This window comes from Balaenoptera borealis (genome assembly GCF_965194805.1).
Source record: "Balaenoptera borealis genome assembly, chromosome: 8".
NCBI lineage: Eukaryota > Metazoa > Chordata > Mammalia > Artiodactyla > Balaenopteridae > Balaenoptera > Balaenoptera borealis.
Window position 1 is genome coordinate 41486463 of NC_138865.1, and position 21610 is coordinate 41508072.

The 21610-nt window shown below is 58.4% G+C and overlaps 1 protein-coding gene across 3 annotated transcripts in view; it reads left to right on the forward strand.

Moving 5' to 3' along the window:
* The window catches only part of CNTFR (ciliary neurotrophic factor receptor), a 40065-nt gene extending 20138 nt beyond the window's left edge, over positions 1 to 19927 (forward strand). For all 3 annotated transcript variants that reach the window (XM_082402448.1, XM_082402449.1, XM_082402447.1), the window contains exons 3-10: positions 1692 to 1776; positions 5942 to 6175; positions 13136 to 13253; positions 13427 to 13593; positions 14871 to 15034; positions 18499 to 18679; positions 19028 to 19196; positions 19288 to 19927. In XM_082402448.1, the coding sequence (XP_082258574.1) occupies positions 1692 to 1776; positions 5942 to 6175; positions 13136 to 13253; positions 13427 to 13593; positions 14871 to 15034; positions 18499 to 18679; positions 19028 to 19196; position 19288 (1119 nt within the window). In that variant the 3' untranslated portion in view covers positions 19289 to 19927. The remainder of the gene's footprint in view (positions 1 to 1691; positions 1777 to 5941; positions 6176 to 13135; positions 13254 to 13426; positions 13594 to 14870; positions 15035 to 18498; positions 18680 to 19027; positions 19197 to 19287) is intronic.
* The last annotated feature ends 1683 nt before the right edge of the window (positions 19928 to 21610 follow it).

A 21610-nucleotide genomic window follows, 5' to 3' on the forward strand; every position in this document is an offset into this window, starting at 1 on the left:
GGAGGGCTCGCCTGGTGAGGGGCGAGTGTAGCAGTGGGTAGGCAGGAGCCCTTCCCATAGAGGAGGCCCCGGAAGTCAGATTCTCTCCGGCTCCCCCACCCGCCGCTCCAGGCTGACAGCCACACTTGTCTCCCCTGCTGTAGCTCTGTCTGCAGTGTCTCTGGCTGTTTCTCTGGCAGTGTGTCCGACTGTGTGTCTGCATGTCCCTGGCAGTGTTTTGAGTGGTATGGATACTTCCTGACTGGGCATCTGGCTGTGTCTCTGGCTCTCTCACTGGCAGTTTTCCTGGGTGTATGCCTGTTTGTGTCTATCAGTTCCCCTGGTATTTCTCTGCCTGTGTGTCAGGCAGTTTCTCTGGCATGGTTTCTGACAGTGTCTCTGGCTCTCCGGCTATGTTGCTGATGGTTTCTCTGCCTGTGCTGCTTACTCTTTCTCTGATATGTCTGCCTGCGTCTGGCCGAGTCTTTCACAGGGTTTCTTGCGGGTCCTTTGGTTGTGTGTTGGCTGTTCTCTGGCCGTGTCTCTGGCTGGTTATCTGGTTTATCTTACCTGTTTCTCTGGCTTTGTCTGATCGTGCCCGGCACAGTCTCTCCAGTCTGTGTGTGGGCTCTTTCTCTGGGGCTCTGTCTCTTGTTTTGGGCAGTGTCTCTGGCTAGTGTCTTTGCTGTGTGTTGGCTGTACCTCTGGTAGTGGCCGTGGTTGAGTGTCTGGCAGTGTCCCTCTCTGGATCTCTGCTTCTGTCTTGTTGACAGTCCCCCTCTCTCCTCAGACTGGGGCAGGAGAGTCAGGTTTGGAACCTTTCCTGCAGGAAATAGTTATTTCCCTGCCCTCAGGTATGGGCATGTGCTGGGGTGGAGTGGGGTGAGGGCAGCCGGACCCATCCCAGGAAGCAGGACAGCAGGTAGGGGGGCCACTGGATCCATCCTGGCTTCTGGGAACATGTCTTGAGTGTGCTTTGTGTACCCACATGGGAGTGTGTAGACACTGATGCGTATCTGCTGGGCTGGGGCTCCCAGGCTCCTGGGCTGAAGGACGGGCTGTGGTCCCTGACAGGGAAAATCCCTCATCCTTCTCATGATCATTAAGTGTCCACTAAAGCAAAAGCCACATCTGACCTGGTCACAATGTACCACTGCCCTGGTACCCTGCTGCTCTGAACTTCCCAGAGCCCAGTGGGGCAAGGCTCACCCGGGGATGGGGGTGGGTTGGGGGAACATGGCAGGGGCAGATCCGAGGGGCTCTCTCCCCAGGAGCGTGGCAGGGGGCCTTTCATTCAAGGCAATTTGGAGAAGTATAGACCTCCAATTAAGTTAGAACATCACCCTTTCAGTTTGTGATGTTTATAGCTAATTAGCCAACCTTACCGGTGAAGTTATTTTTTTCCTAGAAAAATGGCCCTAGCATTACCAGTGATCTGTAACCCATCCTGCCTCCAGCGGCTGTACTGAACAACAAACCGTTGTAGGTTGCCTTCTACCATCTTAGCAGACCTCTGCCTACAGGTGCCAATAATGTTTTCTGTTGCTTGAAGAGGATCCTGAGCCCCATTAAGAAGGGCATTTGGGGTCAAGGTGCCCTGGCCCTAGGGCTGGGATTTCCCAGTCTTGCCTGAGAGGAGGGGGGGCTCCCCAGGAGGCTCCTGCCTGGGCTGATGCTGCCCCTTTTCCCCGCCGCCCACTCTTTCCCAACAGATGGCTGCTCCTGTCCCATGGGCCTGCTGTGCCGTGCTTGCCGCTGCCGCTGCCGTGGTCTACGCCCAGAGACACAGTCCACAGGGTGAGTGCTGGGCGGGGGAGCTCCCTGCTGACCCCCTCTGGGAACTGAGCGTGAACCCTCCCCGGCATAGCTGTACGCACCCACCCAAGAGCCACATACTGCCATAGGCTGGCATCGTCACACATGAACATGAGTCATATGACACTGATATACGGGGTGACCCCCTGATGTCGTCCCATAAACACAGTCCCCCGGTCACTCCTGGGCGGTCTCATGCTGATGGTATCTCTGGCTTGAGATGATCTGTCCCTCTGCCCACTAGCACTGATACAGGGTACAGGCAGGTGGGATGGGAGTTGGGGGCAGCTAAGGGCAGGGCCCTGTACAGTATCTGGTGAAATGGGGTCCCCTCGGATTTATGGGGGTGCAGTGGGAGGCACTGAGAGAGACAGTGGGTAAGAATATTTCCCCTTATCCCAGAAGGAATACAGGGACAGAGATGGTAGACTGAGGACAAGGTGTGGGGATGGGCAGGGTGACAAGTGGGAGAGGGCTGGCACATCAGGGAAGGGGCCCGGTCAGTGAGCCGGGCTGGCTGGAGGGGGCAGGGATCGCTCAGGCTGCGCCATTGGCAGCCTCCTGCACCTCCCCCACAACTTGTCCAGTGAGTGCTGAGTCGTCCTCACAGACCACGGGGCAAGGAGCTGCACCCCTGCTGGGAAACGTTGCCACTGGCCCTTCTGCATCTGAGGCAGCACCTCAGACAGCCACGTCAGTACGAGGTCTGACCTCGAGACTCCTTGAACGAGGGAGCCTCCAAGTGTAGGGAGCTACCCCCCTTGGTTGTGTCCTGCCCCCCACCTCAGTTGGCTCAGGTAGAAGCAGAGAAGGTGGGGGCATCTCTGGGCCCAGGCGCAGAGCAGACCCTAATGGCTGAGCTCCATGACCCTCAAGGCTGTGGGCTCAAGGAGGGCAGTAGGTCGAGGCTCCTGTGGCCTCTTCCTCGTGAGCCCAGCACTGAGGCCCAGAGAGAGCCTGGCCTGCCCCAGGGCTGCTCCGCAGTGGGCAGGGACTGAAGGGACCACCGGGCCAGCCCATCGACCCCCACCTGCAGTCGGCCTGCCTGGGGCTCCTGTGCTGACCGGACCAGCCTAGGCCCGCCGGTGGTCTTTCCCGTTGGCCTCGCCCCTGCCCTGTGTGTGGGCATAGGCTGCATCTCTGAGAGTGTGAGACTGTCCTTGTGCGTTAGACTGTGTGCTTGTGTGAGTGAGACTGTGTCCCTGTTTGGGTGCGTTTCTCTGTGTAGTTATATCCTTGTGGGCTGTGCCCTGTGTGTGACATAGTTGATGTGTGACCGTGGCCTTTGTGGGGTTGTGTCCTTGTGGTTTAGACTGTACCCCATGTGTGATAGTTTGTTAGTTTCTCTGTTTCTGTCTCTTCGTGTGTTCGTGTCCCTGTTAAACTGTCTCTCTGTGTGTGAGACCATGTCCCCATGTGTAACTGTGCCTCTGGGTGACAGCGCCCTTCCTGTGCATGCATGTGGCCTTTTATCAGGTGTTACTGTCCCTGAAGTGGCACAGTGTCCCTGTGTAGCTGTGACCTTGTGGATGGTTGTCCTGTGTGTGCTTTTTCTTCTTTGTGGTGACTGTCTTCATCCTATGTGTATGGTGATGTGAAGTTGCTTAGGACGCTTGGGGGGACTGTTTCCAGCATGTGGTCCCCATGTGAGCCCATGTGCACAGGTGTGAGGGAGCCGTCAGCTCTATCCCTGTATGTTCTCCATGTCCATGACCTCATCCTGTCTCTGTCTCTTATCCTGGCTTCTAACAACCTTTTCACAGCTGATTCCTTTGGAGCATTTGTCACCGCGTCAGGGCCAAGAAGCCCATCCTCCCCCTGCTGCTTGATTTAATTTCTGAAATGGACAGCACATCAGTAGGGGCACCCACGGGGCGGGAGGAAAGCTGTCCAGAGACAAAGGATTAAATCACTGCCATCTTTGGAGCTGTTGCATGGCTGTGTGTATTGCCATTGCTGTGTTAATTGTAGCAGTTGTGACACTGTGTGATTGTCATGTCACATTACCCCCTCTGCCTCTGCATTGTGGCCTGTAGTTGTCATCTGTCATTGTGTTGTCATTTTTTCATTCCTGCCCTGCCCTTACATGGTTGGTTTGTCACTGTTGTCAGGTTGTGTTTCCATTTCCTTTGTGAGGCAGACAGGGTTCCCCACGTGTTACCCCACTGCCATTACATTCATTGTGCTGTTGGGTTGGTTTCCTCATCTTGAGGCTGTACCTGCCCCCCAGTATTAAAGGGCCATACCGGGGCCATGTTAGTTCTGAGCTGCTGTTGGTCAGTGTTGATGTGTTGCTGCTGGGACCGTGATGGCCACGCCCCCTCCATGATGGTCAGTTTTCAGCCTCCTCCTCAGGCCGCTGGATGCAGAGTCTCTGCTGGGGCGGGGGGTGGGTGTGTGTGTGTGTGTGTGTGTGTGTGTGCAGAGAGAGGGGCTTGGCGTGTTTCCTGGAAGCTCCAGGTTTTTGGAAGGGAGGCTGGAGGGGGGCTCAGTGGCTAGGGCTGGTGGACTGGGGGGGGGCTCTATGGCTTGAGCCGTGGACACTGGGCCTCTGGTCAGAGGGAGGCCCCCAGTCAGTCTCTGGTCCAGCCTCACAGCTGTGGCCTCCAAGGCCCCCCGGCCACCACCCTTCCGCCTGTTCATCCTCTGTTCGGCTGGTCCCAGGCCCCACAGACGAGTGGTCAGGGCTGGCTGGGTTTCCTGCTTCCCTCTCCTTTGACGGGGACAGAGAGGCTCAGAGAGGGGCGAGACAGAGACAGGCAGCGGGGGAGAGAGCTGGAGACACAGAGAGATCCCCGGCACAGGGAGGGTGACTGAGGCAGCAAACAGGGACAGATGTTTCAGCACAGAGAAAAGCAGAACTGGGGAGGGGTCTATAAAGGAGGGAAGGGGGCGGCTGGCGGCATGGGGCGGGGGGGTGGGGGGGGATCCCTACCCCCTGCAGTCCTGGTGGTGTTAACAAGTCTAATTAAGAGGCCACTGGCCCAACTTAATTGGCTCTTTAACAGGAATTGCCTCTGAAAATCCCCCGACTCTGCGGGGTGGCTCTCTGGAGGGGAGATGTGAGGGAGTGTTAACGAGGGATCCCGCAACCACCCCCCCGCCCCCCTCCCCCTCGCTCTGCCCCTCCCACCCTCACTCCACAGATCTGGCTGGGATCAGGGAAGCATCTGTCCTTCCAGGCTTGGGAGGCAGGATGAGGAGGGTAGATTCGCATCTCCCGGTGCCCGCTTCTCTGGGGCTGTCTGTAGAATCGGTGCCTTGGACTTCCTCTGTCCCACTCGCCTCCCCACCTAGCGCTGCCTCTCGACAGGTGCTCCCTCCCGCCCTTCCACTCCAGTCTCCTGGGCTCCGTCCATCACGCCTGGGTTGCCGAGGCCAGGGCTGGGGTTTGCTTTTGGCTCTGACAGGCCCCTCCTGGGGGCAAGAGAGGAACGGTCAGAGAGCTCCCTCAGTCCCAGCACTCCCCCACCCACACCCCAAGCAGTTCCTGCCTCATGATGATGTTGACAGCCGCCAGGAGTTCCCTAGGGCTCCTGTCCTGGACCCTGCCCATTCTCCCTTCTCCTGCTGCTGCCCCAGCCCTGTATGGTTGGGAGCGGGGGGCTTGTCAGGGGCTCAGAGTCAGGGAGAGGGAGAGAGGCAGGACAGAAAGACAAGGATGGGGAAGATGAAGAGATGGGAAGAGACAGAGGGAGGAGTTCAGGAGAGGGGCCCCTCAGCCCCAGCTTGCCTGGGTAGCAGATGTCAGTGACTGGGGCTGGGCCTGTTGGTGGCAAGAGGTTGGGGTCGTGGTGGTCAGGAAAACTTTTAAAAGGACCTGGGGACTGGAGGTGAACTGGGTCTTCTCTCCCAGCACGCTACACAAACTCTCTACACATACACACATACACACACGGTCCCCAGACGTGCACACACACGTACGAATTTGGAGGCACTCATGTACCTGTACCCTTGTACAGCCGCACAGGAATTTTGCATACCCCTCATCTCCCCAGGACACTCACACCATGAGACTCAGAGCCTCTTGGCCTGGACTCCTCACTTGTGCACATTCACGGGCTCTCGTCCGTGCACGTTTGCCTGGGGGTGCTGGGTGGGGCTGTGACCTGTGACTTTTGCCTTGTGCCCTCCCTGCCCCCCACAGAGACACCCCACGTGCAGTACGAACGCCTGGGCTCAGACGTGACTCTGCCGTGTGGGACGGCGAACTGGGATGCAGCTGTGACGTGGCGGGTGAATGGGACAGACCTGGCCCCTGACCTGCTCAACGGCTCTCAGCTTGTGCTCCGTGGCCTGGAACTGGGCCACAGCGGCGTCTACGCCTGCTTCCACCGCGACTCCTGGCACCTGCGCCACCAAGTCCTCCTAAATGTGGGCTGTAAGTGTTACTCCCAGCACCCCTCATTTGACCTCCCACTTCACTCAAGGGCGTTGTCCATGAGGCCCAGACCCTTGGCCCGGTTCAAAGCCCCTTCCTGGTGGTAGTGGTGGAGGCCCTGACCCTTGCCCTCTGATCCTATTTGAGCCTGCTCTTCTGACCTCTGAGCCCAGTCTCACCCCCTGAGTCCGGACCCCTGGCATTTTGCCACCCCCACTGGAGATCTTTGAGATCCTGAAATCCTGTTCCCTGTGACAAGATGGGCACAGGAGGGCTGGCAGGCATGGCCCACCTGGGGCCTGGTGGGGAAGAATCCTAGAGTCCCAGCTCCGAGCTGGAGTGGCCTCACTCCACTGTGTCCTCTCACAGGGTCTGGCCCTGAGGGCCTTAGGGAAGAAAATGGGGTATACGGTTATGCAGGTAGAGGTGTGGCACTCTGGGAAGCTCCAGGGAAGAAGGAAGGCTTCCTGGAGTGTGAAGCACATGGAGACTTGGAGGATTTGGAAGATACACTGAAAAAGTTCTTTCTGGCAGAGAGCTGAGTGTGACCATAGGCTTCAGAGGCTGGGAGGGCATGAAAAGGCCACTTGGGTTGGTATAAATGGCAGAAGGGAGCTGAAGGAGGGGACGGGGCAGATCATGATCCTAGAAGCTGGGGAGTGACACGATCAGAGTCATGTTGTTAAAAGGTCCCTCTCTCTGTGCTTCGGGGAGGCAGGTGGATGGGCAAAGGCGGGGGCAGGAAGGAGGCTGTTGCTGGGATGCAGGAGAGATGAGGGGGACCTAGGACCGGGGCATAGAGTTGGGGAAGTTGAGAGGGGGTGATTGGACCTCCAGGAGCTGGTGATGGATTGGAGGTAGGGAGGACAGGAGAATAGAGAGTGGGAAGAGTCAAGACGGCTGGTGGTACCAATCGCTGCAACAGAGACAAGGTGGAAGGGTCAGCTGGAGGAGAAGATAGTGTGTTCTGTTTACACGGTGTCTCAGTTTGGGTTTCCCTAGAATCAGGTGAGAATTTACATACAGGTAGTCTATTTGGCAGGTGACAGAAACATCATAAGGGAATGGGAAAGTGATAGAAAAGGAAGTTAAGCTAGCCAGTAAAGGGGGAGTTATCTAGCCACTGCTTCTGGGCAACTGGTGCTTAACCCGCTGGGGGAGCCCCGGGAACCGAGGCAGAAAATGTGTCTCAGAGTTCTCCTGCCTAAGGAGTGCGGGGGCTCAGATGCTTATACACAAAGGGGTCGGGGTGGGGCTGCTTTAATTCCCCAGCACTTTTGGCCTGATGCCCTGACAGGCAATGCAGGTTTTGGTGGCCAAAGAAAGCTCTGAGGCAAATAACTGCAGAAGCAGTCAGCGGGTACGGGTGAGGGATCTGCGGCACCACCATCTGCTATAGACATGTTAGATTGTGGTCCCCGGGGGACAACCGGGAGTTGATGGCTGGTAGCCAGTGAATCTGAGGGTCTGGCATTCGGGGAGAGGCCTGTGCTGGAGATGGGAATTTGGGGGGGGGGTGTCAGCATTAACTCCTTGGGAGGGGGTGAGATGGCCAAGGGTGAGATTGTGGGATGAGGAGAGAAGAGGACCCAGAGCCCAGCCCTGAAGACCATCACTGTAAAAGGGGTTGATGGAAGAAACGAGCCACAAAAAGATGAAAGATGAGAAGGAGCCGGCAGGAAGGTAGAAGGAAGAGCAGGTGAGTGTGATTCCGAAGAGGCGTTTGGAGCATCGGGATGGTGAGGTTATCAGTGTTGCTGATGGTCATCTGGGCAGGCCTATGGAGCTCAGCCAGAGGCACCAACTGACAGAGTAAATACTCTGAAAATAGCTTCTTTTCTTCTTGAGCCAAGGATTCAAGCTTCTCCAGCCTCATCCCACTTGGGTGATGCACCCCACTGTCTGAAGATGGTTTCTTTACTCCTGGGAGCTACTGAGGGGAGGAGACGCTTGAGGGACCTGGAAGCAGGCCCTTTCCCCACTATCAGGAGACTGGTGTGGACAACCGTGGGAAATGTTAGGCTGAAGTGTTGCTCAGGGTCCGCCACAACACTGACCCGTCAGTGGGGCTAGAGGAGAGGTACAGGTATGTTTTGGTAGGGATGTTCCTTTCCCCACAGAAAAGCTCTTTTATGTGTTTAAACTGGAGAGATGGCAGTCATCATGAAACGCCTTAGTTGCAAACCGAGGGTGGAGTGACCCCTGTCGGCCAGCTTGAGATATGCAGGATCAGCCCACCAGAGTCCTCCCTGGCCCACCACAGGGTACGTTAGAAATGGACCATGCAGCCTAGCCCTGGGCCCTTACATGGGGAAAAAGGCCATATATTGAGTGCAAGGAGTATGAGGCCAACTTGGTACAAGTCACCCATACCCTTGTCTTCTCAGTTCGAGTCCCAGAAGTCCTCAGGATGGACAAGGCTGGCTGTGATGGCTGGGCCTTGGTGGCTCTGGGCCCCCATTCCTGATGACTCAATTTTCTTTGAGAGGTCACCGGAAGGGGATTGGGTCTAGATGTAATGCCTGTAGCCATACCCACAGCTGCCCTTTGTGACCAGAACCCAGACCTTTTATATATAGTGCTGATCACTCCCCAGGCCCTGCCTGTCAGAGGAGAGCTGGCCATGAGTTGGCTGTAGCATTAGTTACAGATACTTATCTCTCGTTGCCTTGTTTCCTTCTAAAGAGTTGGTCAGAGGAACAGGGGACATTAATCATGATTGTTTCAGTCACTTTATATTAGTAACAAGAGACTGGGTTTGGCAACACTCAATATCAAATTATCCTTCTCGCCAGTGCTCAGAGAACAGGACAAAGCTACCCCTGATTTGTGGGCCATTCAAACTAAAAATTTTTCAATATTTATCCTAAACATATAAGATTTTCATGTCTCTATTTCCAAGGGAACCTGATCATAAAAATATTCCGTTGAAAGTCCCCTTAACCAGGCTGATCCCTGAACTGCTTCCTCCTGACCCACCTTCCTGCCCTCAGGCAGATGGTCACAACGAGCAAGGAGGCCCCTACCCAGGGTGATGAAAGGACCCCCCACATTAGGAAACAGGATCACAAGGTTCCTTTCAGTAGCATCCTTTTGTTTCCTTAGACACTGCTAATTCCGTGTCATTCTGATTTTAAGCTGAAATAAATCGGAGATTAAGTGACTGATTTTAAATAGACAGTTCTTTGTCCAGGTTTCAAATATTTGTATTTGATTGGTCAGGACAGGAGCTCCTGAACCCCTGGTTCAGCATCGCTTCCTCCTCAGCTCTGTTTGGTGGGGAAGGAGAGAGCAGCCTGTGGTTGAAGAAGAAATTGGGGAGAAACGATGGGTAGATGGTGGGCATTTAGGAGTCCAGAAGTTGGGGTGCCTCGAGGGATGTCACGAGATAAGGTTAGGACAGGCCATGGGTCTTGAATGCCAGGCAGGAGGAGGAGGAGTGTGGGTGCGGCCCAGGCAGGGCTGGAGCTGGAAGGGTCACCCCGCCCCGCCTGGCCTGATCTGGCCTGGCCTGGCCAGGGGTGTGGGCAGCCCGCCCCTCCTCCTCTCTGAACTGGCGGGCAGGCCTTGTGCGTGCTGGGGGCTCCAGCCCAGGCGGGCTGGCGAGATGAGAGGAAAAACATGAGGTTTGGTGGGCTGGACATGGAAAAACAAGCCAATTAGGAAAACAAACAAATCCTGGGCCAGCGGGGGTACACGCACGCATGCACACGCACACACAGCCCCGCGTGGGACTCAGGGACGCCCTGCCACAGGCTGATGCTGTCACTTGGGCATCTCAGGAGCCCCCATGGGGGCAATTCAGGAAGTCTGGGCATCCAGGAGCATGCCTGTATGTGATATCATGACACGTATGTGTATGGGCTTTTGCTCACACACAGCCTCTAACATGCTCTCACACGGTGTTCAGCTCATACGTGTGAACACACTTGGAATTCTGGGCACCTTCCCACACCCACAATTCGAAAAATGCATTCAGACTTAAGTTCCGTCTCATATGCAGTGTCTCAGGTTTGTAGTCCCGCTGTCACTGTTTCACACACAACAGCGCATTTACACGGAGGACCTCAGCCACACAGCCTCACACGTGTAGACAACCCCCAAGTCACACAGCCTCACCCCGAGCCCCACACAAATGCAGTCACCCGGCCACACACAGCCAATCGCAGCAACACTGCTGCCCAGAGTCCCAGTCACACACAGGAAGCCTCTCGGAGTTACGCACACAGCCTCACAATGGCAATCTCTTACAAACAGCTTCTCCCCTGACTTGCAGCACGCTCCCAGCAGGCCTCCTAATTGCATACTGTCCCACAGCCTCACACTTTGTCTCTCTCAGCACACCCACCTCCGCCCACCCGGCCCCTCAGCTGGGCTCCAGCTGCAGCAAGTCACTCCTTTTCTTCCTTTTCTTTGTTTTTCTTTCCTCCTTTTCCCTCTGAGAAACCTGGTCCCTGTCAGGAAACCCAAGCCCTTCCCTACTCAGGGCCCAGGGCCAGGCTGGAGTAGCCAGATGACAGACAAAGCCCTGCCTGCCCTCCCTCCCCCCCGCCCGCCCCCCATGACCTGCCCAGTCAGAGAGGGGAACTGGTTTGCGGGGGGATGTCTGAGGGGAGACGGGTCCGAGGGGGGAGGACGGTCAGAGGGAAATGGAGGAAACCGGCCACTGGGGAGGCTGGGCGGGTGCGGGGGCCTGCGAGTCCAGTGCCATGGCCCGCTCTGCCCTCCAAAGAGCCCCAGGTGGCAGGGAGCTGACTCTGCAGGCTTCAGTCCCCCCTCCCCCGCCCCCCGCCCAGTGCCCTTCTCCTTTGAAGCTGGGGGTAAGGGAGGGTGGTGGTAGGAGGGGGCAGTGGAGGCTTCTCAGCCAACCTCGGAATGTCCTTTCCTCCTGGGGTGGCTGCCAACGCCGGCCTGGCCCACAGGCCCCCACGAGGCACTTCCTGTGTCCTTGGCCACCCCCCACCCCCCCGCACGCCTCTGTGCCCCTGGGCAGATAGGCACGGGGTACGTGAGGCGCGCAGGATGAACATGGAAGAGACACAAGATGGACATGGGGCCAGGAAGGCTTCCTGGGGGAGGCAGGCAGCAGCGGGCAGAAAGCAGGCTGCCCCCCGTGCGGGCTCAGCTGGCCTCCAGCTCTCTCCTGCAGGCCAGGGGCTGGAGCCACCTCTGCCCACAGCATAGCCCACGCCACCTGCCACATACAAGCTCCCCTCATGCCTCTCTGACCCCTTCATCTCCCCTGCTGCAAAGCCAGGTCGGGCCCTGGGGGTTCGGCCCCAATACATACGTACTTCACATATACTGGACACGTACATGCAGTCACACACAGTCACTCGCAATCCCGTGCACACTGTGGATGGAAGCCCACGGCTCCCCAAGTATCACCACGGCCACTCAGCAAGTGTGGACATGCACTCCCCCTCACCGTCCCTGGCTTATTGAGCTGCCCCCCTCCCATTTCCTGTCCACCTGTCAGGCAGGGGGCGGGGTGGGGGGGCACAGGCGGGAGGTGTCAGTGTCCCTGGAGCCGTGGACGGACATGCCTTGCCTGGGTCAGATCACAGAAGCTGCCTCCTTCCAGGAACCTGAGCCGGCTGTCCTCATGCCTTACCGAATGCCCGAGGGTGGAACAGCTGGGCTAAGTGCTCACGGCAGCAAAAAGAGTGGTTAGACAGCAGAGAGGACTTCCCAAGTATGTGTGTGTGGTCGTGTTGGTGGGTATCCCCATCCTGGTGTTTAGTACCAGCTCTGGCTTGCTGTGTGACCACAGGTAGGTCCCCATCCCTCTCTGGCCCTCCGCGTTCCCCAGAGTAAAGGCAGCTGCTGACCATATAAAGGGCTTCTTTTTTCTTTTTTAAATAAATTTATTTATTTATTTATATTTGGCTGCGTTGGGTCTTCGTTGCTGCGCTCGGGCTTCCTCTAGTTGCGGCGAGCGGGGGCTACTCCTCCTTGCAGTGCGTGGGCTTCTCACTGCGGTGGCTTCTCTTGTTGCGGAGCACCAGCTCTAGGGGCATGGGCTTCAGTATTTGTGGCACACGGGCTCAGTAGTTGTGGCTCGTGGGCTCTAGAGCGCAGGCTCAGTAGTTGTGGCTCACGGGCTTAGTTGCTCTGCTGCATGTGCGATCTTCCCGGACCAGGGCTCAAACCCGTGTCCCCTGCATTGGCAGGCGGATTCTTAACCACTGCACCACCAAGGAAGTTTCCTAAAGGGCTTCCTTAGGGGTCTGTGATGGAGAAGCTGGGGGCTGGGGCTGGGGTGAGGTACACACCAAGGGAACAGCAGCTTCCTCTCTGCACACACACACAGTCACACATAGTCATGTGCTCTGAGAGCCATACACATAGACATTCCTACATACGTACCCACATACCATCACACATCACTCATTCATGTCACACACAGAGACACATATGTGACATATATGCATATGAACAGCCGCCCAGTGCTGTCGTTCATGTGGAGCCACCAGGCCTGTCCTCGTGTTTCTCATTCTCTCCCGAGGGGAAGCCTGGGATGTCTCTTCTCCAGGGAGTGCACCCTGATCACCCCACCAACCAGAGGACCCGGTCAAGACCCCCTCTTGGCCTCTGTTGCACAATCTTCCTCTGGAAATGGACGCAGTGTGGCAGGAGATTTGGGGCTGGGGCCGATTCCCCCAGACATCACCTCCATCCTGTGATCGATGAGCTGAGGCCTCCCCACAGTTCCCGCCTCCATTGAGCAGGTGGGGGGGCTCTCTCTCCATACAGCCCGTTTTCCTTTAATTAAACATCTGGCTCTCTGTGGCCTGGGAAGCCTCAGACCCTCGCTGACAGCACCCTCCCCCCGCCACCTCTGGCATCGCTGATGGGTTGAAGGGGGAGAGCTGGGGTTCTGGGGCCCACCTGTCCCCACACTAACGCAGGGGACTGGGGGCTCCAAGAATGCCCTGACCGTGCTGTCCTCACCCCCAGTGCCGCCACGGGAGCCCGTACTCAGCTGCCGCTCCAACACTTATCCCAAGGGCTTCTACTGCAGCTGGCATCTGCCCACTCCCACCTACATCCCCAACACCTTCAATGTGACTGTGCTGTGAGTAGACGCACCTGTGACCTGGTTTCAACCCTGACCTCTGACCTCTCCCCCGTCCCCCCACCATGCCCTCAGTCCAGACCCTAACCCAGCCTTGGACTTGACCTTCCCCCAGCCTCTGCCCTACCCGACCTTGATGTTGGTAACGGTGCCTGGGCTTCATCCCTCCCCAGGCATGGCTCCAAGATTATGGTCTGTGAGAAGGACCCGGCCCTCAAGAACCGCTGCCACATCCGCTACATGCACCTGTTCTCCACCGTCAAGTACAAGGTCTCGATAAGTGTCAGCAACGCTCTGGGCCACAACGCCACAGCTATCACCTTCGATGAGTTCACCATTGGTGCGTGGGGAGGGGGTGGGTCCCTGCTGCATACTCCAGTGGGAGTAAGTGGGTGTTTGCCAACGTGTATATGAGCATTGGTGGGGGTGTCCACATTGTGTGCCCAGGTATATGTGGAACGTATAATGTGTACATATATGCGTGGCATGTATATACGTGTGAACATCTGAGTGGATGTCCTTCACCTGCCAGGGCCGAGAGACCTCTCCAGCGGCTCTTCCCATCGTCTCTCTGGCTCCCAGAGCATGCACGAGGGGGAGGGGGGCAGGCTGGGCCAGATCCTTGTGCAGCTGCAGCCTCCACCCCCCCCCCCACGCTAATGGCTTCCTTACGGCCTGTGATGAATGAGGTGTCAGAACAGGAGACAGGACTGGGAGAGATACCGCCCTCCCCCCCACCCCATCCCAGCCAGACCCTCTGCCCGCCCCTGCCCCATCCTGGCCAGACCCTCTGCCCGCCCCTGCCCCATCCCGGCCAGACCCTCTGCCTGCCCCTGCCCCATCCTGGCCAGACCCTCTGCCCGCCCCTGCCCCATCCCGGCCAGACCCTCTGCCTGCCCCTGCCCCATCCTGGCCAGACCCTCTGCCCGCCCCTGCCCCATCCCGGCCAGACCCTCTGCCTGCCCCTGCCCCATCCTGGCCAGACCCTCTGCCCGCCCCTGCCCCACCCCGGCCAGACCCTGTGCCTCTGCCTGCCCCACCCCCAGCATGGCTGGGTCCCCAGCCAGCCTCTTGCTATGTGAGCTGGGCCCTTAGATGCTCTCATCAGATCCTCAGCCCACTTCCAACCCAGATCTGCAACACCTGTGGACCGTCTTTTAACCTTGACCCACAGAGCAGCTTCAAACCCAGACTCTTCCAAGGGAGGCCGTGTCTCAGTTTGGAACTGGAAAAGTTGAGGTGAAAAGCCAGGCTTGGGGAAGTATATGATGCTGCTACAGGCTGGGGTGATCCAGGTGATGATGAGGGTAATGGTAGGGCATGACATAGGCTTAGTAATTGGGATGCTGGTCATCATGAGGATGGGGTTGATGATGGGATGAAATTTATGATGTTGATATCATGAGCTGGTGACAGTGACTATAGTGACCGTCACTGGTGATGACAGGGATGTGAAAGGTGGAAGTAATGAGATGGTTGTTAACGGTGGTTGCCAAAATTGACAGCAGAGAAGAGCGATGATGATTGATGTGCATTGGTTGACATGGTGGCTGGGGTTGACGAAATGGGGTTGTTCCAAGAGATCAGTGTGGTACTGAAGCTGTGTTTCCTCAACAGTGAAGCCTGACCCTCCAGAAAACGTGGTAGCCCGGCCAGTGCCCAGCAACCCTCGCCGGCTAGAGGTGACGTGGCAGACCCCCTCGACCTGGCCTGACCCCGAGTCCTTTCCTCTCAAGTTCTTTCTGCGCTATCGACCCCTCATCCTGGACCAGTGGCAGCATGTGAGTGCCCGACCCTGCCCTGCCCAGATCCCGAGAGCCAGAATCAGAGCCACACGGCATGGGAGGCCCCCGTATCCCTGCTGCTAGCTGTTCCAATGTGAAGCCTGAGGGCAGTCAGAGAGGCTTTCCGGGGGGAAGAAGGGACCAGGTGGGCCTGGAAGGATGGATGGAGCCGAGGGAGATGTCCTGATCTAAGGTCCTTAGGGGTTCCTGGTGACCCCCATTAGGGCAACAGGAACGCATCTGTCGTTGTGGCTCCGCATGGTAGTGGAGAGAAATGCTGGGAGGCAGATGGCAGGCAGTGTTTCCCTTTTCTTACCTCTGGCTTCAGCCCTGATCAGACATCTCCCTCTTACACTCTGGGCCAGGCTCTGAGCCTGTGCTGGACCCAAGGGGCAAGATAGTCCCTGTCCTCAAGGACTCACAGATGGTCTCAAGGGGTCAGAATCAGGCAATAGAGTCAAGCTCAATCCAGGGTGTGAGCTCAGGCCGTGATTAGTGTCATGGCTCCAATGTCAAGTCTACCTTAGAGGTCAGCTTAAAGTTATGGGTCAGAAGGTGGTCTGGACCGGGACCGAAGCAGTGGACGGGGGGCAGTATGGGGTCAGGCTGTGGTCTGGGATGTTGATCAAGTTACGAGAGTGAGCTCTGGGGAGCAGCCAGGGGTTTGGGGCAGACTTGAGTTTCTCTCTCCTTGAGGGCCCTGGGCCCATAGGTCTGTGGGTGCTATGTGGCCCGTGAGGTCTGTGGGCTAGGTCTGGGGCTGGGAAGGTGCGCCCTGGGGCCACCCAGGCTGGCACCCAGGGTCAACCTGTGCCCCCACCGTGTCCACATGGTTCCAGCCTCATCTCCTCCTGCGCCTCTCCCAGCTGGCCTTTAAAGCGTGTAATTCGATTCCAGGGCGCCTGTCCTGGTCGCAGGCCTGGCTCCCACAAAGGCTGCTTACATGCTCATATGTTCCCTGACAGAGTCCGGAGTCCCTCCCGCCTGGCCAGCTGCCTGCGACTAATGCATTGCTAATAACCAGGGTCTAGTTTCACAAGCCCCCCTCTCCTGCTAACTAGCTGCAGGCAGCAGCCCCGCGCGTCGCAGTGCACACGCCTTGCAGTGGACCTGGCACACTGCCTACCACACACACGCGGGAACATGCACGCACACACGTGGCCCCCAGCAGGAACCATGCTCCCTACGCGCGTGTGACTAACATGCCAAGGCCACCCACTGGCCTGCACCGTGGGCAGAGCTGACCCCAGCGCTGACGCGGGCAGAGCAAAATATGTGGGCTCCGTGGCAAGAACGTGAGTGGCCTGTGGCACATGTTATCCCTGCTCCATGTCACATTGGTGTTGTGGTTGGCTAGATTTATGGCTCTTTTGAACTTGAGTTTTGCTCTGACCAGAATGGACTCTCCCCAATCCTTAAGCTTGGAGAGAGGCAGGTGTATGATTGGGAGGGGGAGTGGAGGGGAGAGCAGAGAAAAACATCACTTGGATTTTCAGGAGGATGTGAGAGATACAGGTCAGGAATTACACAAGAATGGGCACCATGAGGTCTGGCAGGGGCTGTCTCAGCATGGACAAGGGGGAGGCGAGTCCTGGGACCCAGCATGGGTTCCCTGCATCTTCTGCTCTGGGCCTAACTCATCAGGAAGGCTGGGAGGGCATGTTTGATGTCTGCTACTAGAGACTAGATGGAGGACTCCTAGGTAAGGCGGATGCCAGCAACTAGGGAATTCCTGACAGTTGTGGAGCCATTCTCTTAAGGGTCTGGATTAAGGGATCAGTGACAACCTAACAAGAAGGGCCCAGGCCTAGGAGATGTGGCTTCCAGGAGGGCACTGCGCTTCTAGGCCACATTCCTAGAGGTATGGTTGGTTGCCCACCATAAGCCCACCAAGGAGGTGGTAATTTGATCTGCTCCCCATGGCCCTCTCCCTTTGGGGGAAGACAGATGTGGAGATCCGGGGAACAGAATCAAAGGAGGAGGCCCGAGGGTCAAATCCTGGGAAGAGGGAGAAGGAGCCGAATGAACGAGGGCTACTTAGCCAGAGGGGGTCTTTACAGAGCAAAAGGGGACTGGGGGACCAGAGGTGGAACTGGGCCCCAACTCCAGGAGAGGAGGGTCTCTGGGGCCCACTGATCTTCCAGGGCTGGGAGTAGGACTTACTGAGCCCAGATCTGGGCCCAAAATGGCTCTCATACCGACTCTGGCCTTTGCCAGTACCTCCTATCTCAGGCTCACAAACCCTGGAGGAATTGGGAGGCTTTCCCGCCCCACTTGGACCCAGCTGCACACACACGAATCCACATACACACACGCACATGGACTCACAGACTGTCAGGTCAGGTAGCCCAGACCCTGGTTTTCTTGGGGGAAGAGTGTAACAGGGACCCAAAAATCCCTGAAGCCAGACGTGGCCCAGAGCGGGCCCCCTCCTCCGCCCCTGCCGGCTGCCCCTGTTTACGAGGCGCCTTAATGAGGCGGCGGGTGCCGCTGAGATGAACCAGAGCCCAGCCTGGGCCTGGGAGGGGCGACGGACAGGCAGGCCAGCCTGGAGGGTGGGGGGAGACCCTCAGGATGGGGCCGGCCAGGGCGGGGGTGGGGTGGCCACGCCTCCAGGAGGAAGTGGAGCAGCTGTCCTGCTGTCCTGCCGCCCCAGGAGCTGCCCCCCCACCCCTTTTCCACCTCAGGCAGGGCGATGACCATAAGTGAGGCCACCCTGAGGGGGAGACCCAGCTGGGGCCAGGCTGGTGGGTGCGCCGGGCATCTGGGAGCCCAGGCTCTGAGCTGGAACCCGTGATAACGACAGAGCTGCCTGAAGTCTCTTTGGTGTTCACCATGTGCCTGAGTCCTCATTACAACCCTGTGAGAGAGATCATTAATGCCATTTTACAGATGAGGACCGCAAGGCATGTGGAAGTTAGGTAACTTAGTCACCTAGTTAGTAGGGGATGGAGCTAAAATTTGGACTCGGGCAGCCTAGCTCCATGCCTGCGTTTGTAACCTTCCCTTTAAACAGCTCCTTGATGGAGTGGGAGAGGGCAGCACAACATTACGCCTCTCTCACCCCATTCCTCTTGTCGCCTCCAGCTGGAACTGAGGTCGGGACTGGGCTGGGGCTAGTGAGAGAGCTGGGGTGACAGCAGAGTGAAGACACTGAGCAAAGTCCTCCTTACTCTCCCCTCGGGGCATTTCTCATCTCCTTAAAGATCTCCTCCCTCAGGACTGTCTTTGCTCCCCGCGGTGGGGGGTGGTGGTGGGAGGGGGGTTCTCCTCCCAGAGAAGTCTTCACTCTCCCAGGGATATTCTCAGTGTCCTCCCCCCAGGGAAGTCCTCATTCCCTCCAGGGGTGTTTTCACTCCTCTCTCCCCACAAGTGTTCTCACTTCTTCTGGGGGTGCCTCACTCTCGTGACCCCCAGGGTCCGCCGTCCCTATACCCCCCCACCCCGTGGTTTGGCTGCAGGTGGAGCTGTCGGATGGCACAGCACACACCATCACGGATGCCTACGCTGGAAAGGAGTACATCATCCAGGTGGCGGCCAAGGACAATGAGATTGGGACGTGGAGTGACTGGAGTGTGGCCGCCCACGCCACACCCTGGACTGAGGAGCCACGACACCTCACGACCGAGGCCCAGGCCCCCGGTGAGCCCGCCCCCTGGGCTCCCTCCTGCTCCTCCTGGGACTTGGAGCATCTGCTCCAGGGGTCTCCACAGTCTGTGTGGCTGCCACACTCCCGTCGGTCTGTCCAGCCCCTGCTGTTCCTTGTCCTTGTTGTCTGGACACTCCAGGTAGGGGCCTCTGGATGGAGGGGTCCTCTGTGTGCCTTGGGGAAGCAAAGACCTGCCTGATGGGTGAGGCAGGGGCTGTCTGACAGGAGAGGCAGCCCTGGTCTGACACAAGAAGCAGGAGCAGTGTGCCTGTGGACCCCAGATGGAGGTGGGACTCCAGCCCCGGCCCGGCCCAGCCCTGAGTTTCCCCCATGTTCCCCAGAGACCACGACCAGCACCACCAGCTCCCTGGCACCCCCACCCACCACGAAGATCTGTGACCCCGGGGAGCTGGGCAGCGGCGGAGGACCCTCAGCGCCCTTCTTCATCAGTGTCCTCGTCACTCTGGCCCTGGCTGCCGCTGCCGCCGCTGCCGGCAGTCTCCTGATCTGGTAAGTGGAGTGAGGCTGGGTGGTGGAGGGGAGCCCGAGGGGACCCCGACCCCACCCTCTTCCCTCACAGCCTCCTGCCCTGTCCCCCCAGAGCCCGGCATCCCGTGAGGACATGCCAGCGCACCTGCAGAGGAGCAGGAGGCCGGAGCTGAGCCCGAAGACCCCGGTTTCTATTTTGCACACGGGCAGGAGGACCTTTGGCATTCTCTTGAGACACAATTTGTAGAGACCCCGGCAGGCCTGGGCCTGCCGCCCCCCAGCCCCGCCACACCACGCCGGCCCCCCTCCCTGCTCAGGGCAGGGGGCCATGCAGCTAACCCACCCACCAAAGAGCACCCACACCTCCGTCCTGAGCCCTGGGGCTGGGCCCTCCAACGCCAGCGACTCCCAGGAGCCCTTGCGGGGCCTGAGGGGAGCCCCTCACATCCACAGTCTCGCCTCCTGTCCCAGCCTCCTGTCTGTTCCAGGGTCTCTGTTGCCACCATCAGATTATAAGCTCCTGACGCTGGGGGGGGGCCCGGCCATCCCCTTCCCCCAGCACCCACACTTTTCAGTGCCCCGCCTCCGCCCCCGTTTTGTACGACCCTCCCCTTTTCCTGCTCCTGCCCCGCAGTATTTAATGCCCTGTCAGTCCCCTCTAGTCTGACTCAGTGGTAACTTGCTGTATTTGAATTTTTTACAGATGTATATACGGGGGTGGGGGGTTCTCATTAAACGTCACCATTTCATGAGTCCTTAGACCGGACCCACTTTGGGAGGGTAGCCCTTGTCCAAGGACCTCTCCCCTTCCAGGCCTGGAGGAGGGAAGCAGTTAGAGTTGGAGAGAGACAGCCCTCTCCAGACAGGTGGGGAGAGGCAGTTCAGCTCTCAGGCAGATGTGTCTGGGGATGGGGCTTCCCGCCTCTTTGGAGGGTAGAGCTCCCTGGAGGCCATGGGCAGAGTTGTGGGGAACAAGGGGCCCCAGTGAGGCAGGTCCCACGCGGGGGGGCATCGAGTCAGCCCTGGAGGCTACTGAATCCTGGCAGGGCCGAGGTCTGTCAGGGGTCATCTCTGGAGCTGCCTTCCACGGGTGCCCAGGCCCGGCTTTACCCACGGGGCAGAGGTGCAAGAAGGGGAGGAGGCCGGGCTTCATCCTCGGGGCGGAAGGGTTGTCATCCCTGCCATTCAGGAGACACAGGCCGGGGTTCTAGCAGGTCAGGCCTGGAGCTCAGCCAGGGCTGAGAGTGCAGAGCGCAGAGTGGCCTGGGCAGGCAGGGAGGTTGCCCGAAGGAGACCACTTGGCACGTGACCAGGCACTGGACTCGTGCTTCAGGATGGGAAGCATGGAGTACGAGGTTTACCCCAGGGTTAGATTGCAGTGAGGACTCAGTGTGAGTGGGAGGGGAGCGGGCTTCGGCTTTACAGGGTGCTCAGTCTTTGGGCCAATGCCACACCCTCTGCCCACAACCTTCCGGTCCCCAAACCGGGACTCCAGGATCCCTTTGATTTCCCCTCAGAGGAGAGGCCCCTGGCTGCCTCAGGCCTGCTCAGGTCCAGCCCCCCTTGTCGGAGCCACCTCCCTGCAGCTCCTTGGCTGAGAATGCCCGGGTCTGGGGCCAAGTTGGCAGGCACCTCTGGCCTGGGGGTGGGGGCAAAGGGTTAGGCCACAGCCCCAACCTGGGAGCCAGACTTGGCCATGCTCCGGGCGGCTGGAGCAAGAAGAGAAGTGGAGTCAAAGCCAGAACACACTGGTCCACGCACAACCAACCCCCCGCCACCCAAGCAGGCACCGAGCAGCGCACCGCCACTGAGCCGCTGCCCCCAAGTCACACATGCACCCCGGTTCAAACCCTCCTCCTCAGACCAGGGTCAGGAAATGGGCATTCCTTTACTGGTCTCGCTGCCAGCCTGGGATGATGCCCTGGGAGGAGGGGTTCGCAGTTCCAGGAGTACTGATGAGTCAGGCCTGGACAGGACTCCGGGCGGGTGAGGGGCTGAGAGTGAAGGTGGCTGGCTCTCCTCCAGGCCGGGCACTAGAGGACGAGAGGGGTGTTCCAGGCGGGAGACGACATGGAAAGCAGAGGCCGGTGTCAGGGTAGAGAGGCCTGTGGCGTTTCAAGGCGAACAGCCCCAGCTGTGGGAGCACATTGCTCCTCATCTACAGGAAGAGGCGCCCAGGACGGACATCCTGAGAAGTGGCTGTGGGCCTGTCTCTGTGTCCTGGACCCCCAGTTCTGTCTGTCTGGTCTCTGAGGTATGGCTCGGGCCTGAAACCTGCACTCCAGGTCCAGCAGGAGTGGAGGGAGTAGTGGGTCCCCAACTCTCACGCAGGACATTGTATTCCCGGGGTGGGTCTGAACCTCCCCCTTCCCCGTCCTTGCGGCAGGAGGGCTGAATTAGGGAGTCTCTGGCCCGTGCTGCCTTCCTGCCTTGAG